A 23,073-nucleotide genomic window follows, 5' to 3' on the forward strand; every position below is an offset into this window, starting at 1 on the left:
CACAGGAAGGTCTTCATGCCCAGGAGTCTCATAGGGTCCTGCTGTGTATCAGCACTCCAGACTACGACAACAGTGGGTAAATTCACGTAAATTATTACATAAATCATTCATTTAAAAAATGCCTTTGTCTCCAATAAACTACTTATGAAGAAACATGTAAAGTTACCAAGTTAAAATGTGAAAAGCAGGGAGTTCCCTGGCGGCCTAGTGGTTAGGATTCCACTAGGGGAATATCCTGCTGACCAAGTGGCATGGCCAAAAAAAACAGAAATTAAAAAAAAATTTTTTGAAAAGCAAATTTCTCATTAAATATTCAAAAATTATCATATCATTTTTCTTCCAATAACTTCCCCATTAAATTGATAGCCATAGAGTGACTTGAGGTCTCAATAAATTAAACATTTTCTTCCATTAATGGTATTTTTGACTCTGTCTAATCTCTAAGTTTTTACTAAAATAACAAGAATTGCATCAGCCTTTTTTCTAGGTCATATAACAGTGACAGTCTTTTTTAATAATGTCACTAGATCTATGAAGGTAGTTGGGCTGTCATATTACTAAGTTCACACTTAATCCCTCTGGCAGGAAGGGAGGCACCCTCTTCAGCGGTTGCTGAGGTTAAAATCACATTCTGTCACTCAAGTTTTACAAGCTTTTCTGCACCTCATTTTCCTCGACTGTAACATGGAGGTGGCGGCTCTGAGTATCCCATTTCCACGAGTGATGCCTGGCAGAGAGCAAATGTTATATAGATGTTAGTTCTCCTTTCTCTTAACAAAATTAACCATGTTACTACTCCCTAGGGGAGTGTGGGGTGGATTTTTAACAAATTCCTATTAATTAAATGGAGTTGAAATTTAATAGGAAATTAGGACAAGTAGAACCCAGAACCCGGGCATCTCCTAGCCCCAAACTGTCATTGGCCCCATGCACCCCCTGGGGCATTCTTCACAAATGTCTGAAGTGCCCGGAGATTCCTGGCCTGTGGTGGCCTCTGGCTGAGTTATCCCAGGCAGTTCCCTGAAGGTCAGACGAGAGCAGCTCTGGCCAGCAATGGCTAACTTAACCGTAGCCGGTGCTGGCCAGGCTGTGCCCTGTTCTTCCTGCCGAGGCCCAGTTCTTCAGGCAGACAGAAAAGGAGAGGGGTAGAAAGAGCACGTGCTGAGTGGAAGCCCAGCTCCCCGACTCCCGGGCTCCGTTGGCTTCCAGGTAAGACCTCCCCTCACCCCTACCTCGAGACCATTCATTTTATATCATGGCTTTTCAGATTCTACTTACGGCCTACAGAATGTGAGAAAATATTCTTATTTTCCGTTTTCAGGTTTTACTGTAAAAATGACATACTAATATTGACTATGCTGTCTTCATCTTGGTAGATACACTTTCCAGATATTCTCATGGGCCTCCTGGGAATCATGTGTCTCTGAAAAGGACTCTTGTAGACGCTGTTACTCTAATGACGCAACCACAGGTCAAATCATCTCTTACTGGTTGACGGCTGCATGTGTTACTCTTGCTTTCAGATAAAACAACTATTTCATAGGTTATTGTTCAACTTTCTCCATATTCTGTAACTTTGTGATTCATTTTTAGCTAAAAGAGCTAGGTCTTATATCTACTCCTATCAAACTTCATCTTGAGGGCTTTAGTCCATTGTTCCAGCTTTGTCAAGACGCTTGGGTTTGATGGTCTCTTCATTGCGTTCACTGTTCTTTCCAATAGAGTGTCCTCCATGAAGCTGATGCATCCATCCATGGTAGAGAGAAGGTGAGAATATCTCATTGATGTGGCTTGTAGTCTGTGCAGAGATCGTTTCCCTGGCATTTGAGTAGTACAGGAGGATGCAGTTACACATTCGATAGCGTCTTTCATTCAGTCGGCCCCATGTTCTTAGTAAGATTTAACTTTGCATATTTAACCTAACGTCTCTTGGTTAAAGGCAGCAGAAAACATGGTCAAAGCATTGCTTAACTATGTATAACTTCGCATCTCGTGTTGTTAAACTGCGAACAGACGACAGTGGTACGTAGGGAAACTGCAGCACAGAGAGTTAAGGAAGTTAGCTAGAAAGGCTAAAATTCAAACGCAGGCAGCTTGGCTCCGGAGTTCCTATGCTGAAGGACTCCTGTACTTTTTTTAAATGGAAATATTCAACTCGAAATTTTACACGTACCCCACAGTGAAAGACAAATTTTAATGAGTTTAAGAAAATAACGCAGCATCACTGTTTGCATTTCAGTAGTGTGTATCATCCCCAATTGGACATTCACAGTGAAAACGGTACTTCTATTTTATTAACTTTTGAAAATGTACGGCACATAAGCCGTAACCATTTCCACCCCTTTAAGGGATTCTAGAAAATTTCAGCTCAAAATATTAAAGAAGCTACATTCTACGTGCAAAAAATGTATACAAATATTGATTCCACATGTGCTTTGATGAAAAACAAAGAAGTTCAGATTATTCTCAGTGGCACAGGCAGGGGGGACAGGTATCAGGATGGCAGAATCCCGTCCAGCGTGAGGTCTGAGGGTCCAGGCCCTGCAGAAAAACCAAAGTGCTGAGCAGACCCGGCCTCCTGCGGTTAGCTGGCCCAGGTTAACCGGATTGCTGACGGTCGGGCTGCATACTCCGCATGAAATTTTATGAAGACACGATGTGACGAGGCCACAAAGGGAGCTATGTCAGTGTCCTAAAATTGAAAAAAGAAAGAGAGAGAGAGAAGTAACAAATCATATATTTCACAGATTTGAAGGTTTCTCCAGAAGGTCAGGTGTAGTAAAGAAGTATGACATGAAGGAGCTTCTAGAGTTGACAGCAACCTGCATACAGTTCTACAGGTAACCTTGCTAAGAAGTGACGCAGAGACTTTACAAAAGAACGTTGCTGGGTCTGGTGGAGGTGACGAGGAGAAATGGGGGGCGACTAAGTGGGCACAAAAGGAGCCTTCTGGAGTCGACAGCAACCTGCATACAGTTCTACAGGTAACCTTGCTAAGAAGTGACGTAGAGACTTTACAAAAGAACGTTGCTGGGTCTGGTGGAGGTGACGAGGAGAAATGGGGGGCGACTAAGTGGGCACAGGGTTTCCTCCTGGGCTAACGAGAAGGTTCTAGAGCTGACTGTGGTGACGGCAGCTACACAGCTCCGGGAACTGACTAAATACTCTTGAATCTTACCCTTTAAGTAGATGATTTCTATGGTATGTGAGTTATGTCTCAATAAAACCATCACTAAAAATTCAATTTCCAATTCAAGGTCTTACTGAAATTTTCGTTTTTCTGAAGGGACACACAACTTATATCTGCAACTAAAACGAGCATATGAGTAAAATATACTATTTTCCCCCCTTAACATCTGTACTTTCCTTTTGGGGTTGATTTTCATATCTTTTGGGGGAACAGGGTGTGTGGGGGGGGCAGAAGGGGTGGGAGGTAGATGGGTCTCTGTTTTCTCTCATTTCTAAATCATTCATTTAATATTGATTGAGAGATTTCCATGCTGTGGGTATTATTATTAGCACTAGGAATATAAAAAACGAACCAAACATGCAAACAGCCCTGTTCTCACGAATCTTACATCCTAATGGGAGGAGGTGAAGCAGGAAGCAAATAAGTCAGTAACATGCACAGTAGGTTGGATTGTCCTGGAGACAGAGCACATCACGCAGGGTCAAGGTTGCAGTCTGGGGACATGCTCCTCTGTTCTGCTCGGGTCCCCTGCCTTGGTTCTACCCAAGAGTCATCAAAAAACAGACTTATTTCCAAGACAGTAAATTATTCAGGTGAGTGCAGCAGAGGGATTTTTTTCCGAAGAGAGATATCAAGGGATACACAATATTGTACGTTCCTGTGCACATGCACTTTTTCCTTCCATTTCAACCTGCTCCCAAATTTCTACTTGGTATTCTATGCTGACAAACTAGTATGAGCAGATAACAGAAGTTTTAAACTCCCGTTTGATTCTCCTAATTTTCCTGCCATTCTTTCATGTTTCTAGATGTTCGGATTCTGTAACTGAGAGCAATGCCCGTGAACAATGACAATTATCATAAAAGAAAACATCTTCAAATCACCGTATGATTCGACATCTAAGGAGTAGCTCCCACCATCATTCTGTAAATAAACTTCCTTCACTAGACTGGAAATGCTAAAGAAGTCAGTGGTATCTTTAAAAAGTAAAACAATTGCACTCGAAACTATGTCTACATTTATAAAATAAAAGTTAAAACTGGGAAAATATTGTAAACACCAATAGTTAAGAAAAACTGACATATCTAGTTATAGACTTGAATTTATGTGACATTGGTTTCAATGGCAGTAAGGTCTCTCAGTGCCTCAGTTTCTCTTATCTGCAAAGTCCAGGGGATCAAATGGGGTTGTATGTTTGAAAGTCACTGAAAAGCAAAAAAAAAAAAGTCATACGGACATACAGTAATGGTATTGTGAAAATGTCTCTTTTTGAAATTGTTACAAATTTCAACTGAATGTCTAAGACTTAATCAGCTTCTAAATCTGGCATGTGATACATTTACTGGGGTCTCTTTTTTGTGGGCCCCTGTGAACAACTGCAAGACAGTATCTGCTGATCAGGTGATGCAAATTCCTCCCCCCAAAATTAGCTCTGTGTATAAGGACAGAGCTACCAGAGAGTTTATTGAAGGGTTGTCTATAAACCAGAGGAGCTCATTCAATAAATTAGGCTGCACCCAGAACACAAAACAACCCAATGATTAAATACGATATACCAGTTTGTTTAATGGTATGGTAAGATGTTAATGATGTATCAGTCAGTGGACAAAAACACACCACAAAACAATATGAAGTACCTGTGCATAGGCAAACATATGGAAAAGAAAGTGTTTAGAAGAATATATGGGAGGATTCTCAGGGTTTTAGAAAAATGTTATCTATTTTTTGATATTTCTGAAAATAACATTTATCAATTTTACGAACTGTAAGTTATACTCTAAAAGCTCCCTCGATTTCCAGCAGGTGTAATTCTCTGTCAGTTTGATTAGAAAGCACAAATGAGTAAAGAGCAAAATGGTAAGAAACAGGTAACTTCTCGTCAGTAGTCACATTTCCCTTACATGAAAGCTCTGTAAACATCTACTTGCACATAAAAATGGGAGGGCACTGAGGGCAGATGTAAGCAGCACTGAGTCAACATCAGAATTCTAACTTGATGTTTAGGGAAGATCTATTACGTGGAGATCTACAAAAACAAACTGTTAGTCCCCAGGCTAATTGTTAATATCCCTGTGCATTTCTTCAAAGAATTCCTACAATGTTCAGCAAAAAGTGAACGAAATGGAGCGGGGCATCCAAAGTTTCTATACAGTCAGCCCTCCGTAAGAGTAGGTTCCACATCGCGGATTCAGCCAACCACAGAATCCAGCAGATACACAACCCACGAATACGGAACCCGCAGATACGGAGGACTGACTGTATTCACCGCACTAGGCCAGGTTTTGGTTTTTTTAATTTACTTATTTTTATTTTTGGCTGCGTTGGGTCTTCGTTGCTGCACGTGGGCTTTCTCTAGCTGCGGGGAGCGGGGACTACTCTTCATCGCTGTGCATGGGCTTCTCACTGTGGTGGCTTCTCTTGTTGCGGAGCACGGACTCTAGGCGTGCAGGCTTCAGTAGTTATGGCACGTGGGCTCAGCAGTTGTGGCTTGCGGCCTCTAGAGCACGGCCTCAGTAGTTGTGGCGCACGGGCTTAGTTGCTCCGCAGCATATGGGATCTTCCCGGACCAGGGCTCGAACCCGGGTCCCCTGCACTGGCAGGCGGATTCTTAACCACAGCGCCACCAGGGAAGTCCATAGGCCAGTTTTTGTTTGTTTGTTTGTTTGTGGTACGCGGGCCTCTCACTGTTGTGGCCTCTCCCGTTGAGGAGCACAGGCTCCGGACAGCAGGCTCAGCGGCCATAGCTCACGGGCCCAGCCGCTCCGCGGCATGTGGGATCTTCCCGGACCGGGGCACGAACCCGGGTCCCCTGCACTGGCAGGCGGATTCTTAACCACTGCGCCACCAGGGAAGTCCCTAGGCCAGTTTTTATAAGAGACTTGAGCATCGAGGATTTGGTATCCGTGGGGGCTCAACAGAACCAATCCCCTGCAGATGCGGAGGGAACACTGTAGTTCTATTCATGCAGAAATAACATGGATAAGTCAACCCTGGGCGGTGCATTAAAATCACATACGGAGCTTTCAAAAAACAGCATGCCACAGATACTCCCCCAGAAATTTTGATTCTGTAGGTTGAGTGGGGACTGGAAGTCTGTGATGCTAAACAACTGCATAGGTGATTCTGATGCACAAGTTTGATTAACTGGTCAAGTTTGGTTAACTATTACTATTAATTTAACTCAATGCCCACTAGGTGGCACTCGTGCTCCCAAAATAAAAAGGAAAGTCAGAAACCTGAATTTGAGAAAGTACCGTGTACTCTCTAACTGCGTGAGTCTGCCTTTAAAGGTGCCTTTTTAAGCTCCTTTCATTATTTAAAAATAACAATTGGGAGTTTTTAAAAGTTTGTTTTACTCACTGCGCCGCAATACGGTCCAGACGATGGAGAGTCAGCATCCGGGCCGTCGTAGAGCAGGAGATAGTTCTGGACGCATTCTCCGGGATCGTCAATGCTGATAAAGTAGAAGCTGACGGTGACGGGTCTTCCCGCAGGAGCAATGATGGTCCATTCGCAGTGAGTGCTGTTTGGGTAAGTGCCGGGATAGCCAGGGCTGGTGACCGCGCCGCTGTCTCCGTAAAGCGTCCCGCCGCAGTCTGCGAGGAAACAGGTGCGCGAAGCTTCAGTCAACGAAGTAGAAGCCATCAGCGCGCTTTAGCGCACTTAAGGCAACGAGACAGTTCTCTCAAGGTGCTGAGGCCCTCTGCAAGAAAAGCGGGGGCAGGAACCCTTCTCCTGTCCCTCCTGCGGGCTGTACCCCCAGCCCCTCACTACCTGCCCCGCTCCCACCTCCACCAAATATCCCTCCCCGCCTCTCACGGCTTACGAAGGGCTTCCTCCAGATCTTTGCTTTGAAAATAGTGGGTTGAGAGCACAACGGGAAAACCAGGACTTGGGAAAGTAACTGCAGGAGAGAGTGAGGTTGATCTCGGGTGCTTTCGATGGTGTGGCGCTCCCCAGAGGCAGTGAGCGAGATGATGAGGATATGGGTGAAGTAAAATTCAAAGGGAAATTCCGGGGAAGAACCAAAGAAAGAGGTGTGTTATTTAAGGTTCTGGCAGTAATGATTCTCCAAGTGACTTTACCAGGCTGATAACTGACAGTTCCAAGACTGAGATGCTTAACAAGCCGAAGCCCTTTAAGCATTGGTGCTAATTTGTTCGATGCGTTCATGTGCACAGGAAAGCTATCGTTATTTAGACCAGACAGCCATGGGCATCCAGATATCCTGCGCATAGGAAGAAACTGCGTAGCATAATTAAGAAGCACTGGGGTGGGTTTCTGACCACTGGAGGTTTAGTCCTGCCTCTGCCACGATCTAGCTGTGCGTTTTAGGCAACGCATCGGTTTGGTGTTTTATTTCCTTGTCTGTAAAATTAGGGCATAGAGATCATCTCTTACTTTGCGCAGTACCAAGAAATCGTTATCTACAATTGTCTTAATAGAATCCTCTTCTAGTCCTCTAGTACATTTAAAATGAGTCCTGGGCTTCCCTGGTGGCGCAGTGGTTGAGATTCCACCCGCCGATGCAGGGGACATGGGTTCGTGCCCCGGTCCGGGAAGATCCCACATGCCGCGGAGCGGCTGGACCCGTGAGCCATGGCCGCTGAGCCTGCGCGTCCGGAGCCTGTGCTCCGTGACGGGAGAGGCCACAACAGCGAGAGGCCCGCCTACCGCAAAAATAAAATAAATGAGTTCTTTTTATCATTCTTATTTTGAAAGATTTTAGATATTTGGGGGGACATTTCATAAAGAGGTCCCTTCTCTCTTGAGTTAAGTGCATTGACATGACAAATTTCCTTCACTTATTGGTAAACAGCCAACCAAAACTGCAGGAAGGTGCTCACTGCCCTGTAAAAGCCATTAACCTCCAGGACTGCCAAGAAATGAGACGCGGCCTCCGAGGAGCACAGCTGCTCATACGTACGCAAGTATGCGCTCATAACTTGGCTTTCTGGCAAACTTTAAAAAAAGTCCTCAGAGGACTACCTCGATGATCAAACCAAAAGTTAAAAATAATGACAAAATCAGAATTTATAAAGGAACTTAAAAATCTTTGTACCTTATTTGTGCTTTATATGTAAATATATATCCTTTAATATATAGAAATAATGAATAAAAGTAGCATTTTTTAAATCTCTATACTTACAGTGTTAAAAAAAAATCTCTATTTTTAATGGAAAATAATCAAGTACACAGATTGGGGAAAAGGTCACTTTAACTGTCTTCTTCTATTAGACGCTGTATGTTTTTCTCAGCTGCATTACTTTCCCTTACAAAGCGCCAGGGTCTTACCAGAGGGTGATGAGGTCCAGATAATTTCATATCCACGACCGGAAGTTGCACTATCACTCTTAAATCGTAGGTATAGTTCACGGCTTTGGGAGAAAATGGGATTCGGCAAGAGAGTCCCACAGAACGTGCCCAGCAATGGCGAAGTGCTCTCGCTTCCATTTCTTACCTTTAAAAACGAGTCATGAATGATCACACTTAGACCTATTGTACCTTCTTCTCTGATTTATCATCACTATACGTTAAGACGTGAGACAATTGGAATGACCACTTCTTTGGGGAAAACTTTGTCTTTTTATGTACTCAATGGAGGGTTAATACACACAGAAGTCCCCTTCACTTGCAAAGGAGAGAAACCAATTTGTAGATCAAAAACCATTTACAGTTGGATTCAGAAATATCTGTTAATCTCCAGTAATTAAAACACGACAGCATGTTTCTATAACCAGCTAGTTGACTGGTGTATAACAAACTAGTTTTATCTTTCTTCTTGGGGAGACACTTTGAAGAAGGTAGTTAAAGTGAATTTTAAAAAGGTGGGTCGGGGGAGAAAAATATTATCTGCTTTGTTTCCAGTCAACTCCGTTCCACTTTATTCATCATACTGCATTTATGTTTTTATCTCCCGTTGAAAATTGCTTGGCCATAAAGGGATCATGAAACAACAACGTCCAAAGTATGACAAAGTTCAAAACGAAAGGAATTTCTACATGGGAAAAGGACATAATTCAAACAGTCTTTAAAATTTCTGACTCTTGGATTTATTTTAAAAACTATTTGTGAAGCTGAATAGATTTTTTTTTTAAGTCACTGCATGGAGTAGACACGTGTGAAAACAGGAAACGTGTTGGTGTGTGAATGCAGGTAAGCGTACTGTGAATTCAGCCACGGTTTGTCCTCAAGCCCTGCTCCTGCTGCACATTCCCAAACAGCCCCACTCGGAGGAGGACTCTCGTGGGGCACTGCAGACACGTGATCCAGGCAGCGTAGGGTTGGAACCAGCTCCGCATGGATGGAGGCTGACTCTATGTTGACACATGTATTTAAAATCTTGGAAGTCCCTCCAGTCCCTTTTTAATCCCATAGTTTAACATGTGGTTAACTGCCGGTTGTCTTAAGTCACCCGGTGTCTTCCGAGGTGTGGTGGGTCGTCTTGTTGGGTTGTGCTGATCTGCAGAGAGCCCTTTTCTTTTCGGCCGTGCCCCGCAGCTTGTGGGATCTTAGTTCCCTCATCGGGGATCAAACCCAGGCCCTGGCAGTGAAGGTGCAGAGTCCTAACCATCGGACCGCCGGGGAATTCCCTGGAGAGTTTCCTTTTAGGTCTATGGAGTAGCCAGTGGGAGAGGAAAATGCCTTTCTGGTGCTTTTTGGGTCATTCTGCTAAGTGTTTACACAAAGTAGCCTTGCCGTGGATGGAAGAGCCAGTTAGCCGTCGGCAGACAGCGAGGGCTGCCGTAGTCGAGAACGCCCAGCTGCCCCACGACAGCCTTGGCCTTGGGTCTTCTTCCTCTGGTCCTCTTTAGAAAGCTGGTGCTCTGAGAGGAGAAGCGAGACATTAATCCCCACTGATGGGCTAATGGCTGGTCCTTCTCCTTTCTCTCTGCACAGGAGGAATGCGACAAGGAGAGCAGAGGGCACCTCTGGGACTTCAGGTGACTCTGGAAGGGGAAGTGAAGGCAAATGCAAATCCCAAATGGGGTCCAGAGCTTGGTGTTCGCGTGGTATGATACGGTCAGAGTCCTCAGTGAGAAATTTCCGTTCCCATCGCCGTGTACATGAATGGAATGCTGACGCTGCAATGAGCCGTGCCGGAATCTTCCCGCCGAAAACCAGACACAGCGGTGCTTCACAGGCCTGAGTCGCAGTCTCCTGTCCTTGCTTATCGCACAGGAAGTTTCAGACCCGTTTCTATGAGATAAGGAGGGGCAGCGGGGTGGAGGGGGGCAGTTGTCACCCCTCGGGGCTGGAGAGTCAGCCCTTGCTCCCCAGCATCCAGGGGCAAATGGCAAAGTTAACTCCAGTCGGGCTTCCCCGGTGGCGCAGTGGTTGGGAGTCCGCCTGCCGATGCAGGGGACGCGGGTTCGTGCCCTGGTCCGGGGGGGATCCCACATGCCGCGGAGCGGCTGGGCCCGTGAGCCATGGCCGCTGAGCCTGCGCATCCGGAGCCTGTGCTCCGCAACGGGAGAGGCCACGACAGTGAGAGGCCCGCGTACCGCAAAAAAAAAAAGTTAACTCCAGTCGATCAGGGTCAACTCAGGCTTGAGGCGAACCACGGGTAGCTGCGCTGTGACTAGGGGCCGTCAGGCTGATTCTTCCGTATCCCACCCCTCCCCTCGTGTCCGCTTTATGCTCCACGCCACTGTTCAGACTCCATGGTGGGTGAGGTGCGTAGGTGTGAGTCTAATGACCTGACTGACGGAAACACTCCTGTCTCTCCCTCATTTCCTCTCTGGTACATCTGTGTCCTCCCCAGTCTCCTACTGTGGCTGAGGTCCCCCATGAAAAGGCATGAGCTTCCTGAGTACTTACTGCACTAGAGGTTGCAAATAGTCATTAACAAAGGACTTCGATGAATTTTATAGGGGGAGCTTTCCAGGATAACAAAACTCTGTAACAGGCATAAAGGAGAAAACAAGCTGTTTGGAAACCTTACGGGAAGCTTCGCATGTACACGAAACAAAGCCGACTTCGGGTGTCTTGGGTTAAGGTTTCGATGTGAATTCAGTTCAGAGGGATTCAGCATCTTTGGACATACAAGCCTGACAGGGCACCTCCGTTTATTTCCTAAGAGTGAACACATTTCCAGCAGAGTCTGCAAAGGACGCTGGAGGGAGCTGGAGGGTTTTTATGGCAAAATATGGGCAGTGAGTTCCAGACACAGGAGGGTTCTCTCTCGGTGGGGCGGGGGACAGGCAAACGGCAAAGGTGCTTCTTCATCCAGATGGGGAGGAAGGAACAGACCACTCTACCTTCCTCTGCCCAACGCGCGTCAAGGAAAGACTCTCATTAGAGAACACTGAAGTTGCTCCAGACTTACTGTGGCCAGCAGGGAAATCAACTATTCAGTCTCACGTAGTTTCATTTTTACCTCGACACCAGGCACACTTAAAGTCAGGGTTCTCATCTGTGTCCAAAACTAGCACGTTGCACTTGGACCTCCCTCACTTCCGGTCTCAGCTCACACATTAGCTCCTTTAAGAAAACTTCTCTGTTCCCAGACTAATTAGGTGCCCCTCACCGTGCTGGCTCTGATAGTCAACAGGATGGACAACTTCCCGTCTGTCTTTCCCACGGAAGTGTGAGCCTCCGGGGGACCCTGAATATGTCTTGTTCCCTCCTGGATTTCTGGTGTCTGGACCTAGGAGATGGTTGGCAATTGCCTAAGTATTTAGGCAATGAAAGGATAACGAATAATTTAATGAAATGAGGAAGGGATATGATTAGCAGTAGCAGAGAAAAACGAGAAAAATCTTAAGGGATCCATTATCTTCTAAATAATTTATTTACATGATATTCAAACGTATGTTACCTCCAAGAAATCACATGTGCAGTCGCTTGAGTCCTCGATGTCAAAGGAGTGAAAGAAGAGGGAGATGGTGTGGTTATGAGGGGCTGTGAGCACAACTGTGCAGTCCACGTGACTGCTGTAGCCGCCCGGCCAGCCGGGACTCCTCAGGCTGCCAAATGCCTTCTTATATTCTCGGTTGCAGCCTTAGAGGAAAGACAACAGTCCTAATTAACGTCTGCCGCTCAGTATTTAGTGCTCCTTCCGCTTGACAGGAAGAATTCAAAGAGCTTATTAAATGGGAACAAACTTCAGAAGAGAAGCTAACCTAGCCCCTTCATTCACCTTTGAGATTACTGAGATCCCAAGACTTACAGCGAACGGCACACTGGGCAAATGCAGTGCAGTGTCTTCACGCAAAACACCCCCGTGTGAGATAGTAAATGAGTACGTGTGCACCCTCTCCTGTGAGGACAAACATTCTAGCATTCTCCATGCTTTTCTGATGACATTTAGACTCTTCGGGCATAAAGGCTCTACCTCCAAGACAGTTTTGCGTGAAGATTTCTCTTCAAATCCTTTGATGAATTATTTGTTCTGACAGAACTGGCAACTTACAGTTCTTGACCATGTTTGGTAAAAAAAATACCCAGAGCGTTTTCATTTGTTTGTTTTAATCAAAGGCAGCTTTGGTTTTAATCAAGCTTGAAATGAACATTACATAAAGTGTTCTCTGGAAATAAACTTCTCAGTGACAGAAGCAAGTAATTCTTTCAAGGCTCCTTGGTTTTTCCAAAGTAATTTTCTAAGGTATAGTGATTCTTCTACATGGTTAAGTGAAGAATTAATACAATAACTGGTATACTTTTTAATTAATGACATGAACTTTGAAGGATATGCTGCCATTCTCGACACTTTAATTAATATTTTATTCGCTTCACCTCTTCAGAAGTCAACCTTAGTAATTTGCTAAATTGGGCCTGGCTTCTAGTAAACCACACCTCATGTGGGTGTGGTTTATGTCAACAAACCTTAATTTACTCCAGGGGGGTCAATTCTAGCTGTAATTGTAATGATGGCAGTTTTTCTGAATAAAAGATGAAACCCCAGAGCTCACCTGCAATCTGATAGGTAAAACCCACTCTAGAGTTTATGTTAAAAACTTCCGATTTAAAAGTGACGACTGCGGTGCTCATGGAAGAATAAAATGTGGGTACAGCTGAAGCATTCCTGCCGCAGAACCGAATTCCTGGACTTCCATTACTCTGAAATGAAACGGAAGCCAAAGGCTGGTGGATTTAGTGACAGAAGAGAACAGGCCGCAGCAGAGATTAAATTGCACACAAAAATATGGCTTAAATATTCAGCCGTGGAGACCAGTTACAGAGCTTAATGCACTCTGCAGTAAGACTTCACCTTGGCCTTGGAATCTACAGGTGTCTCGCAGTCTTCGAGGGGTGTGGGTGGGAGGTAGGGGGGCCACATTTCCGCTGAAACCATGGGGTGGACGCCTGCCTACTGAAAATAGGACCTTCCCGGGGCTTCCCTGGTGGCGCAGTGGTTGAGAGTCCGCCTGCCGATGCAGGAGACACGGGTTCGTGCCCCGGTCCGGGAGGATCCCACATGCCGCGGAGCGGGTGGGCCCGTGAGCCATGGCCACTGAGCCTGCGCGTCCGGAGCCTGTGCTCCGCAACGGGAGAGGCCACAACAGTGAGAGGCCCACGTACCACAAAAAAGAAAAAAAAAAAGACCTTCCCCCTCACTCCGCTTCCTATCCAAGGCCTGTGCCGTTGCTCAGAGCGCATCCAGGCTGTCGGAGGAGCTCAGCACAGTTCTACTGGGGCTTCTCCATTGTTCTGAACTCTGTAAGGCTAACCAGCACCGCTCCTGGCCCTGCCTCACCGCCGCTTAGCAAACCTGGAGTGGATGACCTCCTCGATCCGGAGAGAGACAACCCGGGTGTTCCCAGGAGCCCCTGCTAGGCGTCACCCTCAGTTCAGGAGCCCTCCCTCTACACACGTTCCCGGAATAATCTGATTGCTCACGTACAGCGACTACCTACTCACATGATGATGACGCCCTGATCTTCAGGCATTCTGTCGACATCACACTGCTATGGTCAACAGTCTCCTCAACATCTAACCCCATGGGCAATTCAGACTCATCATTTTTTTTTTTAAACAAACAGAGCTTTGCTCTATGTTTTTAACCATGAATATAGTCCCACTAGACTGGTACCAAATGCCTTCTTAACTGTTCCTTTCAATTCATTCCACACACAGATCCCATTGACTGCAGAAGTGCTTCTCCATGGAGCACTGCTGTCAGAACACCAGAGAAGTTCATCAGAAATGCAGGTTAATGGGCGTAAGTAGGGGAACCGGTCTCTGAGGGTGGGCCCAGCCACAGGCACTTTTACCAAGACACCCAGATGTTTCTTAGGCACATGACCTACAGACCAAGTTCAGGTTTCTTAATGCCTATAAATAGAGGGTTTTGTAAATGGCTGAAAACCACATTAGGCTGGAAGTAACTCTGAGATCTTATTTAGTCATGCCCTCATTACTTCAAGTGTTTTGCAAATACTGGTGAAAAGGTCATACATGTGACGGTCATTCATCCTATAATTGTTACCTCTGGTGGGTCCTGAAACTCTAAGTAGTTCTGGTCACAGTCTTGTGAGTGCAGCTCAAGTGCCCACACAGTAATCATGACCTGCTGATGTAGAGGAGCTTCAAGGACCCAAGTACAGGCGGAAAATGGGACAGCTGGGTCTGATGAATTGGGTGACGAAATACTCTGTGGGGTCCAAGTTGCATTATATGTTCCGCCACAAGGCACTGAGATGGGAAGAAAGAAACAACTTAGAAGACATTTTACTTGTAACTCATCACACATATTTAAAATTCTGCTTTCCTTACTCTTCCAGCCCAAAGGAGCTATACTTACATCATTCTATGAAGGATTTACAGTCTGTATTCTTGACTAAGAATTGTACCAAATTTGTACCATGGATTAAACACGGAGTAATTAACGTGGTGTTTAGTAACTGACATTGAACTTGGACAGTCATTAACATTGAGCACAGTAATTAACGTTGAGTTTAGTCATTAACACTGAGTATAGATATAAGCATGGCAGTACTTTTAGTGCATAAATACACATGTCTTTCACACTATGTAAAAATGTCTCAGTTTACTCACTGTCCACGATGGTATATGTAGCATTAAATCCTTCCCTTTCTAAAGTTAAGTCACTGACAAATTGAACTGTAAGGAAGTTCCCAGAAGAAATAAATGGAGCAGGTACGGTGGAACCACAAAATGTTCCAGCCAAGTTGGCATTTTCACTGTCCCCATCATATAACTGAAAAGAAAAACAGCTCATTAGTTATCCATTATTCACAAAGAAGCTGCATATTTTACACTAAAATGGACATGAAGTTACGACAGGTCATGGTTAAGAATTTTACACTAATGTTCTTTTTTTAAAAAAAATATTTATTTGGTTGCACTGGGTCTTAACTGCAGCTCAAGGGCTCCCTAGTTGCGGCTCGCTGGCTTCTTTAGTTGTGGCACGTGTGCTCCTTAGTTGCGGCATGTGAACTCTTAGTTGCGTCATGCATGTGGGATCTAGTTCCCTGACGAGGGATTGAACCCAGGCCCCCAGCATTGGGAGCACGGAGTCTTAACCACTGCACCACCAGGGAAGTCCCTACACTAATGTTCTTAAAGCTAGTTTTAATTTAGGAACAGAATTGCTACTGAATCAATTATACTATAATGATTTTTACTAAAAACCTGGTATATAGCCTGAAGTTTTTTTTTTCTCATTGGGAAAGTAAAATTCGATTTAAAAAATGATGTGTCGTTAGAGCCAGCAAACCCATCGTACCGTCACCTCCGCCCTCCCTGCCGCGCTGCTCCAAACCATCACGGTCTCTCGCCTGATTCTCACTGCAGCCTCCCCCTGGGTCCCCCTGATCTGCTCTTGACCCTCTAGAAGCTGTCTTCAGCACATCAGCCAGAAGCTACAGTTTAAATGTAAGTCAGAGCAGGTCACTGCTCTGCCGAGAACCCTCCTCACTCCTTCTCATCCACTCAAAGCCGTTACAACGGCCTTCGAGGCCTCATAGGATCTGCTCCCAGCCCCATTCCCGGCCTTTCCCATATGACCTCTCATTGCCACGTTCTTTGCTCTGCTCCCTGCGCGATCCCGGCACTCCTGCATCCCAGCTGTTGCGTCTGCAGTTCCCTTTGCCTGGAATGCCCTCCTATTTATCCTCCTGGTTTCATTCCCCTCTGTTGCTTTAGGCCTTTGCTCAGATACCACTAACTCACTGAAGCCTTCCCTGAACGCCCCTATTTAACATGCAAGCTCTCCCAATATCCCCTTTCTCCTTCCCAGCTTCACTTTTTCTCCAGAGCACGTATTCCCTTCTACCTCATACTTATGTATATATTCATATATAATTTAATTGACTGTCTTCCCCTCTGAAGAGAATACAAGTTCCATGAAAGCACAGGCTGCTGCCTGTTCTATTCACTGCTAGGTCCCCAGTGTTCAGAAGAGTGGCACACAAAAGGCACTCAATAAATACCTAAGGAGTGAAAAAGTGATTCCTCTCTCCCGCTACCCACCCTGCCAAGCCTGCTCTCCCCAAGTCGTCTTTATGTCAGTAAAGGGCTCAAGCCTAACACCTCAGCCACCCTGATTCCTCCCCGTGTCTTCCTGACCCCGCATCTACTTTGCTCCACCTTCAACATCTATCCCAAGGGTTCCATGTCCACTGCTCCCACGGTGCTCCTTCACCTGCATTGTTGTAACATTTCCTGACAGCTCTGGTTCCACAGAGCATTCTCCACCGAGCTGCCTGAACATTTGCAAGCTTAGAGTAGAATATGCTCCTGCCTGGCCTACAATATCCCCGTGGATCCCCACTGCATCTGAAGTAAAACTCCACCCTCTTTACCGTGGCCTACAAGCCCCTCTCTGGTCTGGCCTGGGCCACTCTGGGCCGTCGCCCCCTCCCCACATTCCTGTAACTCCCCCAGGCCCTGAAAAGTCTCTCTGAGCTGCCCCTCCTGCCAGGAGCTCTCTGCTCAGCCCTTGGACAGCATCATGGGGTCTCAGCTCAGACATCTCCTCCTCAGAGAGCCCAACCCTATCTAATGGGCGCTTCCCCAATATCTTCCTGTTCTTTTTCCCTACGATGATAAAAACGTACCTTTTTTTTTTTTTTTTTTTTTTTTTGCGGTACGCGGGCCTCTCACCGCTGTGGCCTCTCCCGCCGCAGAGCACAGGCTCCGGACGCGCAGGCTCAGCGGCCATGGCTCACGGGCCCAGCCACTCCGCGGCATGTGGGATCTTCCCGGACCGGGGCACGAACCCGTGTCCCCTGCATCGGCAGGTGGACTCTCAACCACTGCGCCAGCAGGGAAGCCCAAAAACGTACCTTATTTATTGCTTATTGCATATTTACCTCTTCTGGTCTCTCACCCATCAAGCATGTAATTCCCACGGGCAGGGGACTTTGATTATTCACTGTGTGTCGCCAGCACCCAGAGCAATTCCCAGGCACAAGAACCTTCAGCAAATGTCCATTGAAGTAGCGAGTGCTTGAATTTCTCTCAAACACATTACTAGAAAATAAAGTGTTGGGACTTCCCTAGTGGTGCATTGGCTAAGGATCTGCCTGCCCATGCAGGGGACATGGGTTCGAGCCCTGGTCCAGGAAGATCCCACATGCCGCGGAGCAACTAAGCCCATGCTCCACAACAAGAGAAGCCACCACAATGAGAAGCCCGCGCACCGCAACGAAGAGTAGCCTCTGCTCACTGCAGCTAGAGAAGGCCCGCACACAGCAACGAAGACCCAACGCAGCCAAAAATAAATTAATTAATAAATTAATAAATAAATAAAGACTTGACCTTTAAAAAAAAAAAACTCTAACATCAAATTTTCAAAACAAACAAAAAAAAGTGTTCTTCACCTGAGTAATCTCTATTGCATTTCTAAAACAAGTATCTGTTTGCCTATCCAAATATTGAATTTATAACAGGACCATGGTGGGTTATAAACCTCAGCATAGCCATTACCGCTGACATTATTTTAAAATGCTGGGAATACATAAAATAGAAATGGTTAAAAACCGTCAAGTCAAAATAAACACAAAACAAATTTACCACTAGATGGCACTGTTTCTCCTGCTTAAACGATTTTAGTAAAATTTAGTAAAATTTTAAAGCCAAAAGAAACCAGAGAGTTGAGTGATCTAATCCCCTCATTTTATAGAAGAGCAGATTTGCCAAGTTTTAGGTAATGTACCTTTTCTGGTAAACAAGTTAAAATTTTATAACCATTGCTGCCTCTATAATCACGTTATATTGGCAAGCATTTTTATTCTATGTACTGTGTGCCAGGCCTCCAACCAAGGTTCTGTGTATACAGGGATGCATAAAGCACTTTCCAGACACTAATTTGACTCACGAATAATGAGAGGGAGAGATTCATAAATTAAATATATGTGTGTGTGAATTATACATAAAATAGAGAAACGTAAGTGCTACAGGAGAAAAATTCAATGTATCAGGGTAACCCAGATGATCGAGCCAGGACAAACCTCACACGGACATTTGAACTGGTATTTGAAAGTAAGTAGAGACCTTCCAGACCTAGAAGAGAGGAAGGGCATCCCACCCTGATGGACAAGGTATGGAAGGCCACGGAAATAAAAACGGCCTGGCATGTGTCAACACCTGCCCACACGGTGACCAACCTGGAGATCAGGGTGAGAGAACAGAGATGGGACTGGGAAAGTTCACTGGGACAAGACCGACGTTTCCCACACTTCACGCGAAGGACTTTGTATCTTCTCCTACGTGAGCTGTAAGATCTGATGTGGGTTTTAAATAGGTGACTGGTCAGGACGATGGAAGGAAATGTCCTACATGCCCGGCCTCGAGCTGGCGTTTGCATTAGTTCACTCACTGCTACCATAAAACTTCTCCTAATGGAGCTGAAATAGGACAGCTGATGGAGGCTCCTGGCCTTCTGTGTAACCGAGGCCAGGATTTTCTTCCCCTGCTCTCCCATCCCTGACGCCTCCACCATGACCTTGAGCAGGGTGGCTTTATAGAGAATGGCAGGAGGAACCCTAAGCAACGCTGCTGATGCGAAACCCTACGCGCACTTGGAGGTAAATGGTGCCGGGACCGGCACCGTCACCAGCCGCTGCGTAGTGCCTTCCGGGAGCACACACTGCTGCCATGACGGTTTTGGGCCCGGGGCTTGAATTATGTCCTAAGTCTTAAGTCTTGTGGACGCAGATAAGTGCTGAGAGGAATTTTGTGTTTTCTCGGCTTGTAAACCTCTTTAACAGTGGCCCATATTAGAATCTAGTTAAGGCCCGGAAGGAATTGCACAAATAATCTAGTGGAAGAGAGCCTCTGACTCCACCTTTGCTCAGCCGTCGACTGGAGCAGCTAAAGGAAGTAGGGAAGGACATTTTGGGATTTTAATTTCTATGAACTTTTAATGCATGAAGGCAATAGGCTTTGATATTGGGCTTTAATTCTTTTTAAATTTAACTCCAGGGCTTCCCTGGTGGCACAGTGGTTGGGAGTCTGCCTGCCAATGCAGGGGACATGGGTTCGATCCCTGGTCTGGGAAGATCCCGCGTGCCGCGGAGCAACTGCGCCCATGAGCCACAACTAGTGAGCCTGCGCGTCTGGAGCCTATGCTCCGCAACGAGAGGCCACGACAGTGAGAGGCCCGCGCACCGCGATCAAGAGTGGCCCCCGCTCGCCGCAACTAGAGAAAGCCCTTGCACAGAAACAAAGACCCAACACAGCCAAAAATAAATAAATTAATAAATAAATTGAAAAAAAAATTTAACTCCGTAATTTTAGACATTAGTTTCCTTAGGACTTTATTGTTTAACATTTCCCTGGGAATGTGATAACGGGAGAATTCTGATAGTCTTATTTGAAGCATCTCTACATTGCATCTCAGAGTGTCTTCATGAATTCTTTGATTGTACTGTGGGACTTCTGACAGGGTCCGCTGGACAACAGGCCTGGGCGTAATTTGGGATGAGAATGAGAGTAGAGAGTGATTTTTTAGGTTTGGGGTTGAACTCTGACCCTTTACAGAAACTTTTTGGGAAAATGTTTTATTTTCCTAAGGGGCAATGACGAGAATCACCTCTAACTGCAGGAATTTTTACATAACAATAAAAAGTAGTATTATCGTATGAAATCATTAATATTATTAATATGACTATTATGTAATCTCAATGCTCTTTTCCAGTGTCTGGCATATAGTAGGTGCTCAAATTAACGTTTATGGAATGAATGAACAGAAGGTACTACCACATAAGGATAAGGATCTGATGCCTCCGTAACTGCTGACGCCTCCCCAGAGATGGACAGCCCTCCTCCCACGGCCGATCACAGACTGAATGGTTAAGCCCAGTGGGTTAAGACAGAAGTTTTCCACGGGAACAGTACCATCCCCTAGGGAGTGCTTTGCACAAGGGTGGTGTTTTGGGCTCATCACAATAGTTTGAGGCTATAGCTGGCGTTTAGCACCTAGAAGCCACGCTGCGGAATCCCATCAAAATTCAGGACGCGTCTGCAAAGTGAAGATTTATTCTAGGTCCTACGTACCTATGAATGTCCCACCAGACATGTGTGTAATGAAACTGTTTAAAATTCTTTATCCCAGGACCTAAGCCCATTCTGTATATAAACACAAACATATTTTGCACAGTTTTAATATATACCAAATTTCCAAGAAGGCAACTATTGCGTAAGTTGAGGGAAGTCTGTAGTTTGTTCTGTTTAGAACCATTTGGTTGGAGTCTTCCACCATTCTGGAAATTCACATTGTGGACGGGCGCTGCTATTGGCATTTCAGTTGCAAACAGAGCTACCCCGTAGCACTTTAAATGTATGCCTGTGCATTGCCACAAGTCCACATATTAGAAGAATCTGACTGCTTTATCTAGTGACTTAGCATAGCTGTATCACAGCATTTACATATTGAAATACACACTATTCTACGGGCTTTCCTTTTATTTCTCCTTTTCATTGTATTTAGCATAATTATAAATTGAAATTATGTATATGGCTAGGCTATGGCATAGATGACCTTTCACTTCAGATGGTCAAAGAATCATTAGAAAATACTGGCTATTCCAAGGGGCACTGATTGCATTGAGAAGAAGCTAGGCAGTGCTAGGCAGGAGGCGCCTCCTTTCTGCCAGTTCCCACGTTCGCTGGCAGAGCAACGTCGGCTACGGTCCTGGTCGGGAGCCCCCGCTGCTGTCTCACTCACTGTGCTCCACAGAGCAACGATTGAACTGCTGGGCATACGGCAGGCAGCTCCCGCCCCTCCTTACCCCCCTCCCCATGGTGGCCAGTCTTCCGCACCCCACGGGAAGCACACTTTTGTGCTGTTCCTCTGAAACCCAGCTCAGCCATCCATCCAGTAAGCCCTTCTGAACCCCGGAGTAACGTCACTCATACCCTCTTCTGCTCTACTTTTCGGTGTCGTTCATGTTCATTGGCTTTGTCATGTTGTCAGTCTCGTCCACTTACAGCTCCGTGAGGAAACTTATCTCACAATGCCTGGCATACAATCATGTCACGTGACTCTTCATGGAATGCATGTGATGTCCATTTCAACAGCAGTTGCTCCGTGAAATACACAATTCCCTATTTACCGCGTTTATCTTTTTGTTGTTGTTTTTTGTTTTTGTTTTTCACTTTGTTTTTTTGGCCACACTGCACGGCTTGCAGGATCTTAGTTCCCTGACCAAGGATTGAACCCAGGCCCTCAGCAGTGAGAGCATTGAGTCCTAACCACTGGACCACCAGGGAATTTCCCCACTGCAGTTATCTTAACGGCTTTCCAAGTCAACCCTTTCGAAAACAATAATGAATAATGGACTTGGCATGTTTTCACCTGTATATCTACCTACAGAATTAAATTAACTTTTCTAAAAAAGTGATTTGATTATAATCTCTAAGAAACAGTCTCAAATGAGTCAACTGTCCCATTTATCACAGAGAATCTCTTTAATAAAGGTACCTCCCGGCCTCACATTCCAAGAACTGCTCGGTGATCTGCCAGTTTAGTATAAGCTGGAGAAGTTGCCAACTGAGGGAAACTGCTTTCCCAAAAAGGAAAACAAAAGCAGATTTGAACAGAATTTCTTTTTTAAAAAAGGACATTTTACATTGAAGCCAGAGGCTAACTCCTTGTTTTCAATATTGCTATGTCTATCCTAAATAGCTTGAGGACATTCAGAAAATTAATGGTGCTTTTACTTATTTTTGTAATGTTTTTTTGGCCACCCGACGCGGCTTGTGGGATTTTAGTTAGTTTCCCCCATCAGGGATCGAACCCGGGCCCTCAGCAGTGAGAACGTAGAGCCTGAACCACTGCACTGCCAGGGAACTCCCAATAGCTCTTTTGATGATATTATCAAATCACACATAGAAATGAATCTTGCAAATAAATCCAATCAGCCCTCCCCCTGGCAGGACCATATTCTAAACATCCCACATGAATTTGTATTTATAATAATGTATATCTAACTTAATTATTCATCATATTTTTTAAAAAGGAGATGCTATAGCCCTCATATTACCCAAAGGGGGGAAAAAGGAAAGAAATTTATTTACAAATTATATGTCAGGCACAGTGCTGAATACTCTCTATGCTCAAAACAGCCTTGCAAGATTGGTACGGTTACGCTGGGTTTGAGTCCATATTACCTGCCTCAAAAGCCTGTTACTCTTCTGTAAAATCAAGGTAGTGCTCAAATAGTCTTGAACCTCAGCTCACTGCTGCTCTGGCCCCTTTGGTCTCATTTCAGACAAGAAGAATTCAACCCGAACGGACCTTCCTTGTTATCAGCAGTCCTTCCTGAACTCCCTCTGATCTGGCTTCTGTGCCAACACTTTATTTAAATGGTTGTCATCCTATCTAATGAACTTTTTCTTTATCTTCACCTTTCTTGGCTTCTAATTTACAACTTAATAGCACTGACCGTGCATCCTTGGTAAAGAGTTTTCTC

The 23,073-nt window shown here is 45.3% G+C and overlaps 1 protein-coding gene across 2 annotated transcripts in view; it reads right to left on the reverse strand.

The window, feature by feature from the left end:
* Positions 1–2,175: 2,175 nt before the first annotated feature.
* Positions 2,176–23,073, reverse strand: part of CUBN (cubilin) — a 281,633-nt gene continuing 260,735 nt past the window's right edge. For both annotated transcript variants that reach the window (XM_067704299.1, XM_067704308.1), the window contains 7 exons: positions 15,191–15,353; positions 14,622–14,827; positions 13,105–13,252; positions 12,012–12,193; positions 8,486–8,651; positions 6,551–6,786; positions 2,176–2,692 (listed from right to left, as the gene is read on the reverse strand). In XM_067704299.1, coding sequence (XP_067560400.1) covers positions 2,585–2,692; positions 6,551–6,786; positions 8,486–8,651; positions 12,012–12,193; positions 13,105–13,252; positions 14,622–14,827; positions 15,191–15,353 — 1,209 coding nt within the window. In that variant the 3' untranslated portion in view covers positions 2,176–2,584. The remainder of the gene's footprint in view (positions 2,693–6,550; positions 6,787–8,485; positions 8,652–12,011; positions 12,194–13,104; positions 13,253–14,621; positions 14,828–15,190; positions 15,354–23,073) is intronic.

Source organism: Pseudorca crassidens, chromosome 1 (assembly GCF_039906515.1).
Source record: "Pseudorca crassidens isolate mPseCra1 chromosome 1, mPseCra1.hap1, whole genome shotgun sequence".
In the NCBI taxonomy this organism is placed as follows: Eukaryota; Metazoa; Chordata; class Mammalia; order Artiodactyla; family Delphinidae; genus Pseudorca; species Pseudorca crassidens.